We start from the raw sequence: 24,711 nt of genomic DNA, 5'->3' as shown, positions 1-24,711 counted from the left end.
GGGGCTAAGTGGATGGACCAGGGCTTGGTATGAGGATTGTGAAAGAATATGAGGTCATATGGGACAGAAAAATAGAGAAGAGGAGTGGTTATTAAATGGTGGGAGATTGGAAGGTTTTAGCATTCAAGGACTTTGGTGTTCCTTCCATACTCATCATTGAGAGGTTGGTTAGCACATACATCAGGTGTAAGGGAAAATGAAAGGAAAAGCAGAGAGATCTTGCTACAGCTACACAGGGCCCTGGTGAGTCCACATGTGGATTTTTTTTGTGCAGGTAGAATCTTCCTGCCTAATGAATGATAAGCAACACACACAAAATGCTGGAGGAGTTCAGCGAGTTAGGCAGCATCTATGGAAATTCGTCAGGACGTCCTGAAGAAGTCCCTTGGCCTAAAACATTGACTGTTTATTCATTTCCATAGGTGCGACCTGATTTGCTGAGTTCCTTCAGCATTTTGTGTGTGTTGCTTTGAATTTCCAGCATTTTCAGACTTTCTAGTATTTATAATGAAGGATAACGTGATTCTGGAGGGGATGAAGTGAGGGTTCAGTTGACTAATTCCTGGAGATGCTGGTTCATTATATGAGGAGAGATTGAGCAGTCTATGACTGAACTCTCTCGAATTTGAAGAAATGAGAGATGATCCCATAGAAACGTACTCTGGTTACTGTTTGGAATTATAATAAGTTTATTACTGTCACATGTACCCAGATGGAGTTTGTCTTGCATACATTTCATACAAATCAGATCATTACATACTGCCTTGGGGTTGTACATAGTAAAGCAATAACATAATGCAGAACGCGAGGAAATCTGCAGACGCTGGAATTTCAAGCAACACACATCAAAGTTGCTGGTGAACGCAGCAGGCCAGGCAGCATCTCTAGGAAGAGGTACAGTCGACGTTTCAGGCCGAGACCCTTCGTCAGGAACTTTTACATAACGCAGAATAAAGTCTAACAGCTACAGAAAAGATGCAATACAAGGAAACAATGAAGTGCAAGATCATACAGAGGAGATGTCAGGGCTAAGTTTTTTACACAGAGAGTGGTGAGTGCATGGAATGGGCTGCCGGCGACGGTGGTGGAGGCAGATATGATAGGGTCTTTTAAGAGACTCCTGGACAGGTACATGGAGCTTAGAAAAATAGAGGGCTATGGGTGATCCTCAGTAATGTCTGAGTTAAGGTCATGTTCGGCACAGCTTTGTGGGCTGAAGGGCCTGTATTGTGCTGTAGGTTTTCTATGTTTCTATGTAATGAGGTAGATTACAAGGTCAAGAGTCTGTCTTATCATACTAGTGGACCATTTAATTATTTTATAACCTATTTCTTACATCCTTTTGATCTGATGAGTGTTTCCTGTCTAGTTCTGTGCGTGTGATGAACAAGTTGCTTCCCTGTCAGTTGGAACCTGCTGTATACAGCAGATTTAGATTCTCAATTCCTGCCCACTTAATGGGCGTTCCATGAGACCCTCTCTCACCACTCTCGTTCTGTGATCTCTGCTGCTGTCAGACTCTTCGACTCTGTGCTCACCCAGACTCGATCCCCTCTCCCACCTTTTTACTCCGGCTTCTTCCCCTTTCCTTTCCAGTCCTGATGAAGGGTCTCGACCTGAAACGTCGACTGCTTATTCCTCTCCATAGAAGCCGCCCGGCTGCTGAGTTCCGCTAGCACTTTGTGCTTGTCGCCCCACACAGGAAGTGTTACTTTGCTCATACTTGCATGTTTCAGCCCACAACGTGTAATTAGAGTCACAGAGGCATAAAGGCAGAATTGTGCACCTTCGCTTCCTCGCGCGTAGTCAGTTGTGGCCCAGCCCTCTGTTGTTTCAGCCTTCCCTCCCCGGATGGCTTTGGTCACCTGTCTTTATGTCTTCTCGTTGTGTGACTGGGTTTTCACCTCTGGCTTTGCTCTGATCCACAATTGTTTAATGTCATTTCCTTTATGCTAGTATAAAGGAGAACAAAATAATTGTTACTCCAGATCTAATGCAGCACAAAAAAATGAGGCATTGTTAGACATTTTACTGCACCCAAGTAGTTTTGAGAGGGCTACAGCATCGACTATTGGATGAGACATGGACCCATGTCTCCTATGGCTACTGACCAGCTGATCATTCATCTCTGAATATTCCTCCCTTGTCTCCTAGCTAGTGGTTGTCCCACAGCCAAGCACACACACACAGTATATCAGATTGTCTGGCCATTATTACTTTGAGTTAACTGCACTCTGCATTGCTATTGTGTTTCTCCAGTGACAACATTTCAAAAGTATTGCACACACATTTGAGTTAATGGAACTCGTTCTATTTTGTCCTTTCTTTGAACCCACACCGAAAAAAATTCATTGTCACTTCTCAATGTTAATCTGTACTACTTCAGTGCTTACTTTCCTCCTCCTGATTTCTCCTTTCACCCAATTATTGCCATAGAGTCCATCTCTACTGAAAACCAATCTTCTGTACCACTCCTCAAACCCTCTGAAACTACATTAATCCACTCACCATATGCCCTACTCCTCTGCCAGAACTGTCCTCTTTGATTTCCTAGACTCTGTTACTCTGTTCTATTATACAAGATCAGAGCAGGACTAGAACACTCAATACATTCACAGCTGATCTGCCCCAGACTTCAGCTCTGCCTCTGTGCCACTGCCCTATACCCCTCAATTCCCAGATCTTCCAGAAATCTTTCTTCCTTCTCTTTAAAATACTTCTAAGGACTTAACCTCCACATCATTCAGGGTACAGATTTCAAGAGATTCATCACTGTCTGGGAAAAAGTAATTCCTACACACCTTGGTTTTAAATGACCACCCCATTATCGAGTAACCAGCCCCTCTGAGACTAATTCACATCTTGACATCCACCCTTATATATATATGTTTCAAACAAATCACGCCTCATCCTTCTAAATCCAAAATAATACAGTTCCAACTCTTCAGCCACTCATGAGAGAAGAATCCTCTCATTGCAGTAATTAACCTGGCAAATCTCTAATGCCAATAAATAATTTCTTAAATAAGGGGACCACAACGGAGCACAATACTGCATGTGTGGCCTCATCGATCCCCTGTCCAATGATATAAAATACCTCTCTATGTCTAAACTCAAAGCCCTTTGTAATAAAGACCAATATTGCATTTATCTTTATAACTACGTGCCCGCAAAATATTTCTGATTCATGCACAAGAAACTTAGATCCCTCTGTATTTCTCTCATTTGCAATTTCTCTCCATTTAGATAATAGCCTGCCTTCAAATCCTTGTACTGAAGTGTGTGATCTCACATTTTCTCTCATTAAACCCTATTCACCAAATTTCTTTGCCACTTACTTTATCTATATCTTGTTGCAAATTCCAAACATCCTCATCATGTTATACCTTTTGCTGACACATTTGGATACCTCATACTCTGCCCCCCCCCGCCCCCAGCTCCTCTGGATCATTGAGGGCACTCCACTAGTTACGTCCTTCCAGTCTGAAAAATTCCTATTTATTCTGACTGTCTTCTAACTTTCTGACTCTATCAGTCTTCAGCCTATTCACACTTTCCCCAATACCATGAACTCATATCTTCCCCTGTGGAATTGTAATATCTCTTCTAAGTTCCTTCTATACTCAATGTCACCTATCTCTACAGCACACTCCTCACTCTGCCTCTGTGCCTCCCTCACTATGGAGCTAACACAGTTTTATTCGACCACCATTCATTATATTCTATTTGTGTTGGGAACAGAAAGTTTGCTCTTTGTAGCCAACCACTTCTGACTAAGCCCTTTTAAGTTCAAGGGATATGATGGACCACCACCATCATTTCTGCTAAACCCTGGTAGCTCAGCAGAGCTGTTGATTGAATGGGAGACTTCTGGACCCTTAGAACACTATAACTTAGAATGTTCACAATTTATCATATACAACTGGCTGGTTGGTAGAGGAAGGATGGAGCGCAAGCATTTAGCACATATGACAGAGAAAAGAGGTGTGCTGAGACAGGGAGTCTTGATCAGACCTGGTTGAGGGTCCTGCTTATTAAAGTCCAACCACTAGGTTTTCGTCGCGCAATGCTATGCTGTAGGTATTTCATTACAAGCAGTTTTCTGTAAAAGCAGTGTGCCATGCTAGAAAGCGTGTTTTGGCTTCGGCTAGGGTAAGGACTCGTTGTCCAACTCAGGAATGTGAGTCAGCCAGTCAGGATAGTGGGAAAGGGTTTTCAGAAGGATAGTAGTCTGGTTTGGGGGATCTTTTTGGTGGGAGCTGTGAGAGGACAGTAGGGAAGAAGGCTGAAGATGCCGCCCTGTTGCACAAGGTGCTTTGTGCAGACGAATGGCTCCATGGAGGAAGGCCGAGACTCCCGAGGGAGAGCCTATTGGTTCGAGATGGATATTGAGCAAAGATCGGAATATGGTGCGTGCTTTCACGCAGACCGCGGATCCAGCACGTGACTAAGAAGGACAACTTCAAGATGAGCTCCAACTGTATGTGCACATTTGGAGTGGGTTAACTGTAATGGCCCTTTTATTTCTTTCTCCCTTTCATTTTCTTACTAACTGTTCAATAAAGCTGAAATTTGTAAATGTACTTCCTTTATAGTATTAAGCAGTGTGCAATTTGTTACTTCTTGCTGACCATCAATTGTGTATGAGCAGAGTTTTTACAGCATCTGCCCAAACCAGAGTTTCATTAGTCAAACATCCCAACTTTCCAGTTTGGTGGGACCCAAGTCATACCAACCCTAGATGTAAGCTGGCTTTCTCACCGCTGAGGCCAGTGGCTGTTAGCAGAGCCGGCCAACAAGCTGAGTTTCTATACAAGCCTGGGGAGTAGGCTTCATACCTCATCTTCTTAAAGTGATTCAATATTATACTTTATGTTTGTAGCCCTCCTACGAAAGACCTTGAGCCATTTCAAGTTCAAGTTCAGATTAAATGCCATTCAACATGAATACAGACAAACTAAACGTTTCTCTGATGTGCGAAAGGTGGCATTTCAATGGAAATTGGCATTAATCCAGTCAAACTCTTTCAAATAACAAAAGGATTCAATGCAGTAGAAACTTCCTGTCAAAAAGGTTCAAAGGTTCATTTATTATCAAAGTATACAACTCTGAAATTCTTCTTCTCCAGATAGCCACAAAACCAAGAAAGAAAAGAACGGCAGCACGATCATCAACTCCCAAATCTCTCCTCCCTGCACAAAGAACGAACAAAAGCAGAACTGGCACACTGGGTCTTCCTGTAATGCACTTTATGATTATTTCTACAATACTCTCCTCACACTACCTCAGTGCCTCACCCACTATGGAGCCGGCAGAGATTTATTTTACTGTCATTCATCACATTCAATTTGTGTTGGGAATGGAAAGTTTGCTCGCTTCCTGTGATGACACAATCCAAAGCTAGTTGGAGCTGGGCCATTTGAGTGTGACATCAGGAGCATATTTTCCACAGAAGGAGCAGTGGAAGCTTAGAACCCTGTATGGGTACCGGGAGTTTGGGAAATCTCATGGTTTCATTGGGTAAACAAGAGTGGATTAAAGATGAGTGTATTGGCCTGGAAGACAGATCAGATGTGATTTAGTGAATGACAGGCAAAGCTCTAGAAGCTGAGTAGACAACCCTATTCCTGGTGTTCCTATAACAATATTAACAATATGCCTCAGCTCCCTGAATTCATCAGCACAAGAGATTCTGCAGATGCTGGAATTTCCAGAGAAACAGACTCAAAATGCTGGAGGAACTCAGCGGGTTAGGCAACATCTAAGGAAGTGAATAAACAGTAGACATTTGGGGCCAAGACCCTTCAGCAGGACTGAAAAGGAAGGGGGAACGTGCAAGAATAAAAAGATGGGGGAAAGGGGAAGGGGTACAAGCTAGAAGGTGATCGGTAAACCAGGTAGGTGGGAGGAGGGAGGGAGGGTGAAGAAAGAAGCTGAGAGGTAATAGGTAGAAAAGGCAGAGAGTGGAGAAAAAGGAATCTGATGGGAGAGGGGAAAGGAGGGGGTTCCAGGGGGAGGTGATAGGCAGGTGAGGAGAAGAAACAAGAAGATAGACTGGGGAATAGAAGAAGATGGAAGGGGGAGGAGGAAATTACAGGAATTCATCCCAACTTTTTTAACTGAAAGAAAATGTAAAATAAGACAGCATATCACTATAAAATTATAAGGGAATTTGAAGCTTTGCTGATGCTACCATTTCTCTTCACTACAGATTCTGATGGTCTGTCCAGCCCCACAAATCTGAGCCTCAGCTTATCTGAGGGCGATGAGCATCTGGACAGGTTGCAGCAGGTGGAGATTGCAAGGACCATGCCGATGTCTCACTGGAAGGCGGGTACTGTACAGGCCTGGCTGGAGGTTGTCATGGCGATGCCAATGTACATCAAGTCTTGCACGGAGAATGTCAAAAGTGGAAAGGTAAGGGTACAATCCCCATATCAGTCGTTGGGCCAAGAGGAAAGCTTGCTATTTAGAAATTCTTCCACCATCCATTGTGTTGGGTTCCAACGCAGTGGGGCAACTTTATGTGAGACAAATACCTATTGCACCCAAAACCCAAGGTATGTCGCCTGGGCCTTGAAGATCAGGTCAGGACAACAAGGGTCAGCAACTCCGTTGGGAAGTGAGGGTTGCAGAAGTAATCCCATCTGCGTGAGAAGTATCAGGATAGGGTCCAGATGTATTGAGGGAAGAGTGTTAATCATTTTTTGAGACATGGGAATTGCTGGCAAGATCAATATGTATGTATTTCCCATCATTAATGAATGGCTTGCTAGACCATTAAGAGAGATTTGAAATTCAACCACACAGAGTGGGACTGGAATCACATATAGTCCAGATTAGGTGCAGATGGAGGAGATTTCCTCTGCTGAAAATGATTAGTCAACCAGGCAGGCTTTTGCAGTTATTTTTCAGGCCAAGAGCTGTTTTGCACAATCCAGAAATTTGAACCTGGGCCTCTGGATAACAGGTCAGTAGCAATTACCGCAACAGCTCCGTATGTCTCAAACAATATCAAAATTAAAGGGGTACAGTAGAAGGGGCATCGCGTGGCAAAAGGGAGAGGAGTGGAAGGCCAGTTAAGATGCGTTCCATCAGACTAATGCAGAAGGTGGTCTCAGTTGCCCACTTTCATGAAAGAGACTCAGCTTTACAGGGGTCTTCCACGTGACATCACTGCCAAAATCTAAGGACCTTTGTACACGAGTGTGGAAAATGCATGGAAGAGCTGGAGCAAACGTGACAAACTGCAGACAGGCACAATTCTTAATTTTGCTTCCATACTAAAAATTGCACGAGGCGAGTGATTTAAGCAACGTGTCCAAGCGATGTTCACAATGGCCAATCTTGCACAAAGCACTGAAATTACTTGCCTTGACCAATCTAACAGCACCTCCAAATACTTTACCTCTATCGTCATTAAAGACATGGGAACAGAGGGGTAGTGCATTCTGAGGTTTAATCAATGATCTTGTGCAGTTTGAAAGGGAAGATCGCCTCTTCCTGAGAATGCGGTGCTTGGGAACTCCACGAACTGCAGATTCCTCTTCAAACTGAGCACTATCCTGACTTGGAAAATACATTGTCCTTCCATGGGGTTGTGTTGGAACACCTGTCCCAACTGGAGGAGCATCTTCCCAATAGAACTACAGTTGTACATACTGTCGCTCGCCACTACCTTCCCAGTTATGGACAGTGGTAGGCAATAAATGCTAACTTTTACAGCATTGCCTTGATTCTGAAAATGTTTTTAAAAGTTTTGAGGATTATTCCTGGAAATGCAATAAAAGTATTGAACATATGGCTGAGAATGCTGTACAGCTAGGAATAGAAATTAGTCCTTGGTTTTTGGAGTTAAACATCAGTGTTCTCCCTTGCCAGTATTTGACCCAGTTCACTATGCTGAAACGAGAGGAATACAATGTATGAGTCAGTAGGACCAGCTTAGTGTGAGTGACTTCGGACAGATTTCTCCTCTTGGACTCATTTAACTGTTGCGTGGGCAGGGATGGAGCAGGAGTGATTGTTAATTAAGCATGAATAGTCTGGAATCACCCAAAAGACCTTCCATATCTGAATCTAAATGAGGACCGTGTACATATCTGAACCATTGTCACATTGTCGCCTCCCAGATTATATAAAGGCCCGTGATTAAAAATCCTCAAATAATTTCCCATTATGTCTGTGACGCTGAAGACTCTTTTCTCCCCTCTCTCTCCTTGTTACATTTGCCAGTCTCTGGCCTGGTGATTGACAGGCCTGCTGCAGCGGCAGTGGGAAAGAAGCCTTTGGGTTCCTTTGCCTCCAGCAGCCGTTCTTTGTCGTCCCAGGAGAGCGGAGGATTAATAAACCATTGGCGCAGAAGGTAGCCTTCAGTAGCAGCTCCCATTACCTTCAGTACGAAGGGAGCTTTCTGTAGAGTCTGAACAATTTAAAGCAATGTTTGGTATTTTATTGCAGCAGCTCTGTTGCCAAGGCAATTTAAATGTTCAATATCCTATATCCTGCCCATCTAATCACTCAGTCCAGTACTCATTAACACCAGAACATTTACTGTAAAGACTGCTTTCCTTTCACATACTTGCATATGTCACACCCCTGTTTAAGTACTTCAGTGAAACTCTATGAGTCACGTTAGCTTTTAAATGATATTTTGACATTAGCTTATAAATGATATTTCTACACTGAGATAGAAATATGGAACAAAGGAGCTATTAAGAAACACGATAATGTTCCATTTAGTCTCAGAATGGTTTCTGTTGCTGTAGGCATTGCAGCCTTGTCCAGTTCTCTCATATTGGTGAGCTCTATTGGAGGCTGGGGGACTTTGCTGTTATTTTAAATGGAAAGCCCCGATATCAAAGCAAACATACTGGACCCTGCTTTGACATCTCTCAAGGGGCCACAGTTTGGAACGGGACTACGGTCTCCAGGAAGGTAGTTTTTTCTTTAAACCAAATAAACTTCTTCATGATAGAAAAATATTTACAAGAATAAGCCATTCTTTACATTCTCTACATTCAAAGTGAACACGTAATGCGGAGGAGGAGAAGTTGGCAACGCGACGTAGAGCGCAGGGTCTCTCCAGTGATGAATATCTGTTATCTGTCAAGTAGGAGGCCATGCACAATTCTGATTTGATGGAGGCAGACGTGAGAGCACGGAGGAACATCTGGTGAAACTTCTGAAATGCCTGTTTCGCTGCCGCCACTACTGTGTGATCCGAAATCTCCAGAGGGGAGGCCCCGAATCGTCGGCTTTGCTTGTTGCTCGGTGGCCGGGGGCGGGGTCGAAGCACTCGGCAGAGATGGTGCTCAGTGTCAGAGGCTCAAAGTTTTCGGACAGACTCAGAGTTGGACTGTGGTCGGATGCTTCCAGGATGCTGCATCGGCAAGTTTGCGACGCTGGAAGCTCATGGCCAGGAGAGCTTCTCCCTTCTACTGTCTGGCTGAGATGTTGGGGCTTTCGGGACTTGAGACTTTTTTTTTATCGTGCCATGGTCTGCTCTTATCAAATTACGGTATTGCTTTGCACTGTTGTAACTATATGTTATAATTATGTGGTCTTTGTCAGTTTTAGTCTTGGTCTGTCTTGTGTTTCTCTGATATCATACTGGAGGAACATTGTATCATTTTTTGATGCATGCATTTCTAAATGACAATAAACGAGGACTGAGTGTCCCCATAATCTTAAAAAAGTACTATCAGTGCTGTTTTGCATTACATTCCTACACATCCATAGCACCTCCACCACTCAGGTAGCTCCCTAGGGCGGTATCCCTATTACAATAATTGAGAGGCTTCCTTCCCCCAACCTGGCCCCTCCCTCTCTAGTAGGAGAAGAGCCCTACACTGGTCCTTCCCAACCAAGCCCTTGCTTCAGTGCTTCCCTAAGCACGTCCTTGTGTAGTCTGGAATGTGCCAATTGGCAGCATTCCTCCACGGGCATCTCAATGCACTGGCAGACCAATAGGGCGTTTTTCGCCAAGCGCAGACTGAGCGTTCTCAGGCGTTTAGATGAATGAAAGGAGATTGCATTGGAGGGGGGAGAAAACCTTCAGTGAGGATGCGGAATGTTTGCTTTGGACGAGGATTTCAGAACCAGAGGTCACAGTCTCAGAATAGGGGCAGCCTTTTGAGGTTCAGATGAGCACGGCGAATCTTCGGAATTCTCTTCCCTGGATCACTGTGGAGGCTCAGTTCAAGATGGATTGATGGATTTGTGCTTATAATGGAGGGACAGAGGGAGAGCGCATTCTGAGGCCTAAGCAATGTCAGCCATGGTCTTGAGCAGTTCGAAAGGGAAGATGGCCTCTGCCTGCTCCTGCTTGTTGTGCAGGTTGGAATCGTGACCACACTGGCCACTGATAATCTCCAATGTACAAAGGGAATGGACACCATGATCTGCTTAAATTCCCAATCAATCGCCTGTCGTTCTGAACATTTAGTAAAGGAAGGACTGCAGTTTTTAGCATGGTTCATCACCTGAGTGCATTCCAGCAAAACACCGGTGAAGATGGTAGAGTACTACACCACAGAAACAGGCCCTTCGGCCCATCTTGATTATGGCAACCTGGCCACCTAGCTGGTCCAATCTACCTGCACCTGGACCTTCGGCCTCCACACTCCCTCTCATCCATGGTTTAAGGTGGGGAACGTAGCAGCCAAGGCAAGATAATAATGATGCTGATGACCAGTGAGCATTGGCCAGAAGGCTAGGGACAATTGGTCCTCTTTGAAGCAGTGCTTCTGAGTCTTTTACATCAATTTTACATCTCCAGCTAAGGACAGCACCTCCAGTGATGCAGCAGCTGCTCTGTACAGTGGAGATAATTGTGTCTGAGTTGTTAGAGTTGGACTTGAGCATCAAGCTATGACCAGAACATGAAATACTGGATAGGTGTCGAGAGGGGAAATCAAAACCACATACTTAACCAATAGACGGGCTCATATGCAGCAGAAACTGGCTTGACCCTTTGGTGGGACACCGATTCATGCAAAGCATGGTGTACGTCACAGCAAGAGAAAGAAAAATCTGAACTCGTCCCATCTCTGCTCCAGCCCCCGTCCTTTCTCATATTCGAGAACCCACGCAGCCAACTGCTAAGGGTTACCGAAGATTGAAGGGACGGGATGAGCAGGCACTGTGACATGCACTTCATCTTCAACCTGTTCCTCTTTGAAGCAGTGTTTCTGAGTCTTTTACATCAATTTTACATCTCCAGCTAAGGACAGCACCTCCAGTGATGCAGCAGCTGCTCTGTACAGTGGCAGTGACTATTCCAATCCCTCACTCACTGAGGGTGATCACCCCCAACCCCTCACTCTGTGGCAGTGGGAGTGCCTTCTCAAGTCCCTCACTCACTGAGGGTGATCACCCTCAACCCCTCACTCTAAGGGAGTGACTATTCCAATCCCTCACTCACTGAGGGTGATCACCCTCAACCCCTCACTCTGTGGGAGTGGGAGTGCCTTCTCAAGTCCCTCACTCACTGAGGGTGGTGATCACTCCAACCCCTCACTCTGTGGGAGTGACTATTCCAATCCCTGACTCACTGAGGGTGATCACCCCCAACCCCTCACTCTAAGGGAGTGCCTTCTCCAATCCCTCACTCACTGAAGGTGATCACTCCAACCCCTCACTCTGTGGGAGTGACTATTCCAATCCCTGACTCACTGAGGGTGATCACCCCCAACCCCTCACTCTGTGGGAGTGCCCTCTCCAATCCCTCACTCACTGAAGGTGATCACTCCAACCCTTCACTCTGTAGGAGTGACTGTTCCAATCCCTGACTCACTGAGGGTGATCACCCCCAACCCCTCACTCTGTGGGAGTGCCCTCTCCAATCCCTCACTCACCCTGAGGGTGATCACTCCAATCCCCTCACTCTAAGGGAGTGACTATTCCAGTCCCTCACTCACTGAGGGTGACCACTCCAATCCCCTCACTCTGAGTGACTATTCCAATCCCTCACTCACTGAGGGTGATCACACCCCCAACCCCTCACTCTGTGGGAGTGACTGTTCCAATCCCTGACTCACTGAAGGTGATCACCCCCAACCCCTCACTCTGTGGGAGTGGTAGTGCCTTCTCAAGTCCCTCACTCACTGAGGGTGATCACTCCAACCCCTCACTCTGTGGGAGTCATTATTCCAATCCCTCACTCACTGAGGGTGATCACCCCCAACCCCTCACTCTAAGGGAGTGCCCTCTCCAATCCCTCACTCACTGAGTGTGATCACCCCAACCCCTCACTCTGTGGGAGTGGGAGTGCCTTCTCAAGTCCTTCACTCTCTGGAGTGACCACCCCAACGCCTCTAAGGGAGTGCCCTCTCCAATCCCTCACTCACTGAGTGTGATCACCCCAACCCCTCACTCTGTGGGAGTAGGAGTGCCTTCTCAAGTCCCTCACTCTCCGGAGTGACCACCCCAACACCTCACTCACTGGGATTGCGCCCACTCGACCCCTCATCAAGGTTGGTACTCCCATACGCCCCTCTCATGGCAGCTAGACTGGGAGCTGCTTATAGCCACGATTATCCCACACCCTCACTCTGGGAGCCAGCACCAAACCAACCCTTTCTTCAGAGGGGCTGGGATACCCCATCTCCTCACTCTTCACAGCAGAGGCCACCCAAACTCCCACCATGGGATAGAGATCATAAGATGGTTGGAATTAAAGCTGTCCTATTCTCACTGAGGGCCAAGTCTACCCACACCCTTCAGTCACAGGAGGCTGAAGCTGATCTAATATCCTACAGTCTTCCTGAAAGGAATATAGATATAGTCTATTTTTCCAGACAGCACTTACACTGAGAGTTCCTGCTGATTGTTTTAACATTTCCAGAACATAAACCCAGTGTAATCAGTGTAAATAATCAGAGCCCAGGGGATTGTTGAACCTGCAGTGGCTTCCATCATTATGTTTTACGTCCTTCATCATGTATGAAAATTAATGTTGGAATTCTTTAAGCCACCGTTTATACAGATTAGTCTCAAAGTACGTTTACAAGGTAATCATAAGAGGCTTTTCACTTTTCACTTCTGAAGGCCTTAAGAGCAGTAGGTGAAGTTTCATCTCATGGTGAGGAGAGACTATGCCAAATGGTTTGGGAAATTGCCAGGGCTACGACATGGAGCTCGGCTGCAGCTGAAGATTTGTTCATTAGTTAACAGCCAGCCCGCAAACAGTGTAAGCACAAAACTGGTTAAGCGCAAGGGCCAGAGTTGTGTTAATATGTTTCAGAGTGCAGGGTTTGGGAAGACAGTCTGAACTGTGTGCACGGGAAGAATCTAGTGCATCACTTGCATTGATATTTCCCCAGTTGTTCGTGCTGAGATCAGGAAATACAATTCTTTTGTCCCAGGTTCTGGGAAGATTCAAGGCCTCCACAGACAGGTGAAACAGATCTAGCTTGGTGAATGATAATGACATTACCCCCAGGAAAAGACTTGAAGAAGGAAGAAGGAGCTATCTCTAATCCTGGTTAAATATCTGTCCTACAGTTGAAATAATTGGTACAGACTTTATTTGAATCCAGTGTCACTGCCAAAGCCAGCATTTATTGTAAATCCCTAATGCCCCTGAATTGATATCTTCATAGCCATTCTCAGTGATTAGTTCAGAGTCAAATGCATTGATGAACCTGGACTACCTATCACTCTCTGTGTAAAATAAAACTTAACTTACCCACATATAATTCCGTTAAACTTCCTGCCTTTTGCCATCATTGGTAACTGGTCTCAATGACTATCATCCAGTAGTACTCAAATCAAAGTGCTTCAAGAGGTTCCTCACGAAGCATATTAATTCCCGCATGAGGAGTGACCTGGGTCGTTTCCAATTTGCCCACTGTTACAACTGGTCAACGGTAGATGCCATTTCATTGGCTCATCACTCAGCTCTCTGGCATCTGATCAATGAAGGTGCTTACGTCAGGATGCTATCCATTGAGTATAGGTCAGTATTCAGCACTATCATCCCCTCAAACCTCATCATTAAGCTCCAAAACCTAGAAATCAGAGCCAGAATCAGAATTAGATTTAATATTATTGGCATATGCCGTGAAATTTGTTCCCTCCCTGTGCAACCGGATCCTCAATTTCCTCATTTGCAGATCCCAGTTAGTGCAGATTGGCAATGGTATCTCTTTTACACTCACCATCAGCACAGGTACATCACAAGGTAGACTTACTCAAATTATACTTAGCTCGTTACAGCTCCAGTACTGTACTTACGTTTACTGGCAACACCACCATTGTTGGCCAAATCAAAGGTGATGATGAATGTAGGAGGGAGATTGAAAATCTGGTTGAGTGGTTCCACAACAAAGCCTCACCCAGCATCAGCAAAACCAAAGAGCTGATTATCAACTGTAGGAGGAAGAAGCTGGAGGTCTGTGAGCCACTATTCATTAGGGGGTCGGAGATGGAGAAGGTCAGCAACCTTAAATTCCTAGGTGTCTCCATCCAAAGGACTTGTCCCTGACCCATCATATAAATATAATTACAAAGAAAGCACAACAGTGCCTCTACTTCCTCAGGAGTCTGCAGAGATTCGGCATGTCATCAAAAATCTTGGCAAACTTTTATAGATGTATGGTAGGAGGTGTGCTGACTGTCTTCATTATGGCCTGGTATGGGAACACCGATGCCTTTGAGCAAAAACTTCTACGAAAGTAATGGATTCGGCCCAGTACTTCACGGGTAAAGCCCTCCCAACCATTGAGCACATCTACATGAAACATTGCCATAGAACAGCGGCATCCATCATCAGAGATGCTCACCCCCCAGGTCAGGCTCTTTTTTCACTGCTGCCATCAGGTAGAAGGTACGGGTGCCTCAGGACTCGCACCACCAGGTTCAAGAACAGTTACTACCCCTCAGCCACCAGGCTCTTGAACAAAAGGGGTTAACTGCACTCATTCTATTTCTGGTGTTCCCAAAACCGATAGTCTCGCTTTAAGGATTCTTTATGCTCTCATTATTTATTGCAATTTATTTATATCTGTATTTGCACAGTTTGTTGTTCATTGATCCTGTTTACAGTTACTTTTCTATAGATTTACTAGGTATGCCCAGAGGAGAAGGAATCTGAGGGTTGTATGTGGTGACATGTACGTACTCTGAAAATAAATCGTACTTTGAACTTTGAACATTGAACTTTAAGTGTCATCACAAAGAAGAAACTGTTGAGTTCCTAAGCTTCCGGTCAAGATGGCACCAGTGAACAATGATTCCTCCGGCAACATTTTCCAGAGAGTCAATTATTTCAGTTTTTCTACGCCTTCCACTTATTCTTATTATCTTCATTGTGTTTCGGAAACCGTTGGAGCCTGTGACTTTCAGTTCGGAGTTCAATCGAGTGATCGAGTGCTTTACTGTCGCCAAGAGAATTCCAGGAGAGGACTGCAAGCACGAGTTGTCTCGAGCAGAAGACCAGAGATGGGGTGCAGGGCCATGATCGACTCCATTTATCACTGATTGAAGCTTCGAGGAAGATTGAAACATTGGGGTGGATGCGGAGGAGGCCAGATCAGCAGGAGGCTGGGGTCAGAGGTCACTCTTCACGGGCGGTCACTATCCGTGAGAAGCCAGGTCAGAGGTCACTCTTCACAGGAGGCCACATCAGGCCGGAGGTTGAGAGGCCACCTCAGGTTAAATGGGGTTGGCAGTCACTCCACACAGAAGGACTGATTCGAGCTGTCGCTCTCCTCAATGCTGACTGAGGCTGCTTTTGAAATTCTGAAACACGTGCGATTATTGATGTGGACTGTAGCTAATATTAGCCTCCTTCAGCTTTCTGTTTTCTTTCTTGTTGGCGATTGGCGGGTGGGCAATACGTTACTCTTTTGGCGGAGGGAGGGGTTGAGGATTGGCGGTCTGATGTTCTTCTTGGTGGTTTTCCATGTGAGCAACCTGTTAGGTTTTTGTGTGCAGGGGAGGGGTTAGGGGTCTGATGTTATTGTGGCTGTTTATTTTTGCATGGGAGGGTTTTGAGTTTAGGAATTTGATGTTTTTGCTGCCGTGTCCATGTGAGCAATCTGCTAGTTTTTGTGTGAGGGAGGGGGTGGGGTGGGGGGGGGGTTAAGGTTTGCGAGTTTTGTTTCTTTTTCTTTTTTTGGTGTTTCTGTGCTCCATGGCTATCTGGAGAAGACGAATCTCAGGGTTGTATTCTGCGTACATACTTTGATAATAAAATGAACCCTTGAAACATCACCTCTAAATTCTTAGAAGTTTACTTTAACAAACACCCATCAATGCACAATGAAGAGTATCCTAACTAGTTGAATCACAGCCTGGTATGGAAACACCAATGCTCGGGAACAGCAAAGACGACAGAAAGTGGTGGACACAGCCCAGTCCAACACAGACAAAACCCTCCGCACCACTGAGTAAATTTACATGAAATGCTTACACAAGAAAGCAGCAAACATCATCAAAGGCTCCTGAACCAGTGTGGCTCTCTTACTCACCAGTACTCTGAACTGAATCTATGACCCTCATTCTCACTTTCAGGGGCTCTTTCTAACTCATGTCCTCAGTATTATTTTTATTTATGTAATTTGTTTTCATTTGCATATTGGTTGTTTGTCAGTCTTTGTTTATAGAATTATTCTGTAAATATACCTGCAAGAAAATGAATCTGAAGGTAGTATATGGTGACATAAATGTATCTGGATAATAAATTTACTTTGAACATACTGCTTTATCCTCCAGTGTTTCAATGGAGAACCCGCCACCACTGATTACTAAAGTGCAACTCAACTAAAACTGCTTGCTCACCCAACCCATCTGCTGCTAGCCCTCCCCACCCACCAGGATCTCTTCACCCGGAACACTTTGACTTCAGACACTAACCCATCTCCTTACTTTGTAATAATGTGATTTCCATTATCAGCTGGAGTGAGGTACTCGGAACCTGGGTAGATAAAGAAGAATCCAAATTACTGGACTGTACAATACATGAGAGCACAGACCCATCACTTGTCCTAAAAGAGCTCTTCAGTCTAATTCCACTTTCCATCACTTGGTCTTTATCCCTGATGCTCAAGGCCCTTCCAGTACATAGACGCAAGAGACTGAATTGCTGGAATCGGGAGCAACATAAAATACACTGGAAGATCTCAGAGGGTCAGGCAGCATCTGTGGAAGAAAATGGACAGTTGATGTTTTGGGTTCAGATCCTGACATAGAAAGAAAAAGGGGAGAAAGCCAATATAAAAAGCTGGAGAGAGGGGCGAAACAAGAGCAGGCATATGATAGGTGGATCCAAGTGAGGAAATGATAGGCATAAGACAGCGGGAATGATATCAGAGGCCGGGAAGTGATAGAGCAAGTGAAAACGGACTGAAGATGATGGAATCTGATAGGGAAGGACAGTGTAGCAGGGGTCCAGTGGGCAAAGTGACTGGGTGATGGTCAGATGCAGAAGGTGGGGGGAGGGGAAGGACATTGGGTGATGTGGGCCAGTTGGATTAGGAGGAAAGTGAATAAAGAAAAGTAGTGGGAAAAGGACAGAGGGGCAGTGGTTACTGCAAGTTGGATACAGCCCAGGCGGAATACGAGGTGTTTTCCTGCTAACTGTCATTTGGACATGACCTAGCAGTGGAGGGGCCCGTGGACAGATGTGTCAGTGAGGAAGTGTGAGGTGGATTCAAAACAGCTGGCCACTAGGAGATACTGGCTGGCTGGACTAATGGAGCAGAACTGATTTCATTTGTGTGGTCTTCACTGGAAAAGAATGCGATGGAGAGGAATTACTGTCCCAGTGGTGGGCACATGAACAAGATGGGTCCACTTTTGGCGAGTTCTCAACTGCTGTCCAATGAAAGTACATCAGTGTCATCGTGGTCAGAGGAACACTCGGAATCCAGAGCGGTGGAGCCATCTGCTGGAGGGTGCTGGGAACTCCAGTTGCCTGTGACTGCAGTGAAGAAGGCAGTTCAAATGAGTTTGTACTCATCCCTCTTCCCCGACCTTCTGGCTCTGGCCTCTGCCTCCTTCCTTTCCAGTCCTGATGATGGGTCTTGGCTCGAAACTTTGACTGTTTATTCCCTAAATGCTGCCTACCTGTGTAGGTCAAACCCTGCACTCATTTTGGTAACATTCTTTATCATTGTTGCTCTTTTGAATAAAGACTCAATATTCTTAGAATTCCACCGCTGGCTTGTTAAGAAGGCCTCACCCAGAGACACGATGGGGAATTGAAATGGGTGGTTGAGAATGCACATTACCATACTAAATGCAATGTGGTGAATTCCACTGTTCCAGCTCTTTCATTTAGATAACTGATTCCCTAATCCAACTGAGTACTTGGGACTAATTAATTAACTGAATGTCCTCTCCACTCCATTTCCACAACACATATTTGGACTGTTGGTTCTATCTGATAGGAAGCCCAAGTTCCTTCTCATTGCCCAAACTTGGCTTCTGTTGTTCACTGCACTTCATGTGCCAGCCAGACTCCAGCCACTACCCATGGATCTGTCCAAATTTCAGTCTGCACTCCACTCTGTAACGCAGTTCATAGCTGATCCAGATCAACAACGGGCGTGGCCCAGACTCCAGCAGACCATTCCACTCCAGACCAATATCTCTGCTCCGACCCCCTTTCCGTGATCCATTCCAGACTATTCCAATCCACTGTCCTTAATCCAAGCCACAGCCCATTCCTAATGTCTATACCTGATCTGATCCATACTCCAATCTAGACCATTGCCCTTTGTCTGACCCTGATTCCATCCCAGACCACTGGGTCTGATCCAGACCCCACTCCAAACTGCTGTCTATGTTCCAGTCCAGCCTCCACTCCAGGCCACTGACCTAAGTCTGATTCATATTCCATTCCAGACCACTGTGCTTGACCCAGTCTAGATTCCACACCATGACCACAGTCCAAGCTCGAACCACACCGCAGTTCCTTTCACTCTTTTTCTAAAGCTTGCTCCTTTCCGTCACAGGTCCTGTTGAGCCTGAATGATGAAGACTTGGAGGTAGGCCTGGGGGTGAACAGCTCGATGCACCGGCGTAAGCTGCGGCTGGCGATTGAGGACTATCGGGAGGCAGAGTATGGAAAGGGGTGAGCAGCATCCCTGAGGTAACAGTGAACCTCGGCCAATCAGAGGCAGTCCACAGCCACCTGACCCCAGAAGCTGGTTGTGATGAAGGAGCTGGTTGGCCACAAATGTGCCTGTGGAATTTTAGCACAGGCCTTGATCTGGGATCAGAGTAGAAGTAGAACGTGTTAGTCAGTGCCCTCGGTGAGACACCTTCACCTCACGTGCCAATTCTACTTTGGTTGGCAAGTTGTTGGCACTTGTTCTTACTTTTTTTCAATATTGTGAGAACTTCTAGTCCTCAAAACACGTTAATTCTGCATCCCATCCTCTTAGATAAAGTACGGGAAACTGGTTTGTGGGTAAATGTGATCTTTGGGACCTGATGACTGGGCTGACTGAGTGGTGATATTGGAGACGAGCCTTCCTTGGTCAACCTACTGTACTGGGCCCAAGTGCAGTTGCCCTAGAAGGTTAGATGGAGAGCAATAGACGCAGGGGTATGGAGCTTGAGGACCAGGTGCCTGTTGCAGAAGTCTGGAGCAACAAACAATCTGCTGGAAGAACTCAACTTGTCAACCAGCATCAGAGGGAGGAAAGGGATTGAACCGTCCAGATCATCCCCCTCTGTGGCTGAATGAAGAAAACTCTGCTGTAGAAACCTAACTGGCGGGCCCCAAATGTACATAAACTGAGAGTCCCGTCTGCGCTTTCTGCAAGCACACTATGTTGCTTTGGCTAGTGACAATGTACAGAAGCCCTGCCTTCAGTGTAAGCACACATCTCAGAAGAGATAGGCTCAGGCAGGCTTCTTGTTGCACTTGCAGGTGACGTGCTGAGCGATGATGACTGCACAGACAGTACATTAACAAAAAAAATAGCAGATTACGTGGTCATTACCACAGCGGTGATTGGGAGGAGCTTGCTGAGTGCAAATTGGCTGTTGTGTTTCCTACATTGCACCATGTGCAGCACTGTAGGATGCCCTGAAAGGCATGTATTAAACACAGTTCTTTCTTTCCTTCAGTAAGCAGCCTGAGTCACTCTTAGATATTTTACCCTACCATTCAAAGCAGTTAAGGCTGATCTGTCACCTGACGTATACCCCTAATAATTTTAGTTCAGAAAAGAAAGGGCCCCTTGTTCCTCCGACCTACGACTATCACTGCCCTCACCTCCCATCATCACAGTGATTGCACCAGGATATTTGTGGCACCAAACTCTATGAGCTCTCACTCCCAGAAATAAATGAAGGGCCTACACACAAAACTAGGCATCAGTTGACATCACTGTCCGCACTGGCCATGCACTGTGAGTCACATGAGTCTCTGATGAGACTTTACCCCTAACCCCCGAGGGAGGCAGCCGATTGGAAGCATTGATAAAAAATCACGGAGCTCTTTACCCTTTGAAAGCATCCTAACTCTCAGTGTGTGTCAGTAAACGTCAGACGAATTCACCATCGGCAGTAGTTGCTGGTGTTCTGTCTGAGCTGTTATTATCTCCGCAGGTTGTCCAAGGCCTCAGAGCTGGACCATCACTGGGTTGCCAAGGCATGGTTGAACGATGTGGGCCTCCTGCAGTACTCACAGGCTTTCCATAACCACCTTATCGACGGCCGAATGCTGAACTCACTGACAAAGCGGGATCTGGAAAAATACCTGAATGTGTCGAAGAAATTCCATCAGATTAGCATCCTGCTTGGCATTGAGCTGTTTCGACAGTGGGACTTTGACAGAGAGGTGAGAATGGGAACAGCCAAAACCCATTGAATATCTTCATGTGTTCACAGACAGCCACATTATACACACTCTCACCAGATACACAACACTCACGTACACACATACACAACACATTCACACACACAAAGCAATTATATACCCATATACACAAAGTATATTCACACATCCAACACAGTTCTTGCACAACAACACTTCAGCAGTGCGTGCACACACATGTGCATGCACACCTTCTCCCCCCCACTGGCACACGCTCAGTCTCACAATATATACACATGCATGTCTGCACACATGAACACTAAGATGCATGGACACAAGCAAGTTTGCACAATTACATGCAGAGAGGGAGTAACTGGCCAAAGAAACAGTTGTGGGAGAATAAATCCCTTGCGAGATCCTCTGTTTTCGTGTTCTTCTTCTGAGAGGTGATGACAGCAGATTAAGTGACAAATTTTGAAAACAAGTTGGATACCTGGCATAAGCACAGAGATGAATGATTTCTTAATATTTTACGTAATTCTAGACCTGGTTCTTTCAAGGAGCTATCCTAACAGAATGGGGTGAATGGCCTCTCCTGGCATTTCATGGTTCTTGGGGAAAAGCTTTGTCACAAACTCCTTTCCAAAAGGGAATGTGAAAAGTTACAGAGGCAGCAAGTGTAGAATTTTGTGGGAAAATGCAATTCTGGATTGGGTGTTGTGTAATGAACTGGATTTGATTAGGGAGCTTAAGGTAAAGGAACCCTTAGGAAGCAGTAATCATAATATAATAGAATTCGCCCTGCAGTTTGAAAGGAGAAGCTAAAATCAGATATATTGGTTTTAGAGTGGAGTAAAGGCAACAATAGAGGAGCTAGCCAAAGTTAGTTGGAAGGGGACACGAACAGGATGTCAGTAGAACAGCAATGTTTGGAGTTTCTGGGAACAATTCAGATGGTGCTGGAAATTAACTCAGCAGAGGAGTAATGGGCAACAAAGAAATAAGTATGTTGCATCAGTCTTCATGTAGACAGCTGCTACGCAACATCTGTGGTTAACCTCAAACAATGGAGCATGGATAGAAGATTGGCTGACTGGCAGGAGGCAAAGAGTGGGAATAAAGGGGCCCTTTTATGTTTGGCTCCCAGTGACTAGTGGTGTACCACAGTGGCTGGTGTGATACCACTTTTTCACGTTATATGTCAATGGTTTGGATGGCTTTGTGGCCATGTTTACAGACAGTAGAAAGATAGGTGGAGGGGCAATTAGTGTTGAGGAAGTAGGGAGTCTGCAGGACAGGCAGATTAGGAGAATAGGCAAAAAGAAGTGACAGATGGAATACAGTGCTCTGAAGTCTATGGTCGTGCACTTTGGTGAAAGGAATGAAGGTGTAGACTATTTTCTAAATGGGGAACAAATTCAGAAATCATTGGTGTGAAGAGAGTCCTTGTGCAGGATTCCCTAAAAGTTAACTTGCAGAATGAGTTGGTGTTAAGGAACGCAAATGCAATGTTAGCATTCATTTCAAGAGGACTAGAATATAAAAGCAATGGTGTAATTCTGAGGCTTTATAAGGCATTGGCACTTAGAGTATTGTGAGCAGTTTTGGTCCCTTATCTAAGGAAGAACGTGCTGGCATTGGAGAGGATCCAGAGGAGGTCCATGAGAATGATCCCAGGAAGGATATGAGGAGTGTTTGGTGATTCTGGGTGTGAACTCACTGGAGTTTAGAAGAATGAGGGAGGATTTCATTGAAGCCTATCGAGTATTGTAAGGCCGAGATAGATTGGATGCAGACAGGATGTTTTCTATGGTGCCATGGCCTAAAGTAGAAGGATGTCCCTTTAGAACAGAGATGAGGAGGAATATCTTTAGCCAGAGAGTGGTGATCTGTGGAACTAATTGCCACAGATGGCTGTGGAGTCATTGGGTTTATTTAAAGTGGGGTTTAAGAAATTCTTAATTAATAAGGGTGACAAGATTACAGGGAGTAGACTGGAGAATGGGGTTGAGAGGGATAATAAATCAGCCATTATGGAATGATGGAGCAGACTTGATGAGCTGAATGGCCTAAATCTGCTCCTATGTCTTATGGTCTTAACTCACCCAGCCGATTCGGTAAATTTACAATCTGATCACTTAATCAGTCGAGTTTGGAAGGTTTAATCACAGTCTGTATTAGTCCCCTCTTCCCTCCAAATCAATTTCTCTACACTTCCTAGCAGAGGAAACTGGGCCTGACAGGCGGTTAGCTGTGTCCCTGGTTTGCCCTGTGCGGACCCCATCTCTGTCTTACTCACTGAATTCAAAGGATACAGTCAGTTTATACCTAAAAGCCCGGACAATGTAAATCCTCCTGTTTATCAATCATGACGGGATAATCCTCCCATGCAGTTTAACTGAGTCCCTGCCGTGCTACCCCCTCAGCCGGCTCTGAACATTGTAATTCTCTGATTGCTGGCACACAGAGCTCACTCTGGGACAAGCGGCTCATTCGAAATGTGTAAGCACACGCTGCGATTAAGTAGGTGAGGCACTGTCATAACAGTTTGTGGGGATTTAGAGATTTAATCGAATTTTAAATTGATGAGGAAGCTGCAGAACTTCCTTGCGCTGTTTGATGCAGGTTTTACCGAACTGGCATCCCTAAATCTTTAGGAAGGACCCGGCTTCAATTTGGAGAAGTAATGTTTGCCCTCGCAGATAGGGGGTGAGTGATCACAGTTCCTACAGAGGGACAATGAGATGGCTACACTGTAACTGCAGAGAACTAGCTGCGATTTAGACAAATTGTGTAAGTGACGGCAGCTGTAACTCTGTGGGCTGCAGCTTCAGTCTTTGGCCAGATGGTCGTGGGTTAAACCCTTGCTCCAAGATCTCAGGCACATAATCAAAATATTTTGGATGAGATGCTTACCAAAACCCCAGCTTCCCTTTCAGGGTGGAGGTATGAAGAATTGCAGCCCAGGGGAGTTCTGCCAGGTGAACTGACGCATGTTTATCCCATAGTGAGCACGACTGAAATAGATATTCGTCATTTAATAATTGCTGTTTGTGGGAACCTACTGTGCATTAGTTTCCTGCTTTGCCGCAGTGACTATATTTTGAAGGTACTTCCTTGTTTGTATTTGGGATGTCCTGAAGGTTCTGATTGTGTGCTGTTTCCTTTGACGAAGAGCAAGAGCGACAGAGGTAGAAGGGAAAGAGGGAGAGGGAGAGAAAAAAAAAGAGAGAATATGTTTGAAGTACACAGGTGGCTCGGAAAACAGTCTCAGGTTCTGGGGCACCCCTGTGGTGGTTGTAGGAGATGATTCTGGGACTGCAGGAAGTGGTTCTGACGGCTCTGGACTCCTTTCGGCTGGACTTGTTTGTATCCCTAATAGTGCATAGCAAGCTGCTCGATCTGCTGGTCTATCTCAGGCCACCATACAAGGCTTTGAGCCAAAGCTTTCATTATGACCATGCCTAGATGGCTGGCATGTAGCTCCTCCAGCACTTTAGATCTCAACTTGGATGGTGAACAGCTCTCAATTCCCTCAAAAGGCAACCTCCATCGAGGGTCATCCCCTTGCTGGTAAAAATTGGGGAACTGGAATTTCCGCTGCACATTGCAGCCATTTTAGGTTGCCATGTATAGTCATAGTCATAGTCATACTTTATTGATCCCGGGGGAAATTGACCTGAGATAGTCAAGTTTCCCTTTGGATCATCTCTGCCACTTTTGGTTAGGGGGAACATGACAAGAGGAGCGTCCTTTTTTGTAAAATTTTCAGGCATTTCCTTTTCCAAGGGTGAACAGGACATTCCATCAGTATTTCCACGATTATTTGTCTTCTTGAATTTGATCTTCTAATTGTATTTGGGAAACAGAGCCCATCTCTACATTCATGCTGCTGCTGTTAGTGGAATACCCTTCTGTGGATTGAAATGGGTCAC

The 24,711-nt window shown here is 45.4% G+C and overlaps 1 protein-coding gene across 6 annotated transcripts in view; it reads left to right on the top strand.

Annotated features, from left to right (window-relative positions):
• LOC140188740 (kazrin-like) overlaps positions 1-24,711 on the top strand; it is a 709,679-nt gene that overhangs the window by 627,722 nt on the left and 57,246 nt on the right. For 5 of the 6 annotated variants that reach the window (XM_072245329.1, XM_072245328.1, XM_072245332.1 and 2 more), the window contains 4 exons: positions 5,129-5,239; positions 6,212-6,417; positions 18,963-19,081; positions 20,569-20,800. In XM_072245329.1, coding sequence (XP_072101430.1) covers positions 5,129-5,239; positions 6,212-6,417; positions 18,963-19,081; positions 20,569-20,800 — 668 coding nt within the window. The remainder of the gene's footprint in view (positions 1-5,128; positions 5,240-6,211; positions 6,418-18,962; positions 19,082-20,568; positions 20,801-24,711) is intronic. The other variant, XM_072245331.1, reaches the window with a different exon arrangement.

This window comes from Mobula birostris, chromosome 27 (genome assembly GCF_030028105.1).
Source record: "Mobula birostris isolate sMobBir1 chromosome 27, sMobBir1.hap1, whole genome shotgun sequence".
NCBI lineage: Eukaryota > Metazoa > Chordata > Chondrichthyes > Myliobatiformes > Myliobatidae > Mobula > Mobula birostris.
Note: the sequence above shows the minus strand (reverse complement) of the source record. Positions and strands in the feature narration are given on the sequence as shown.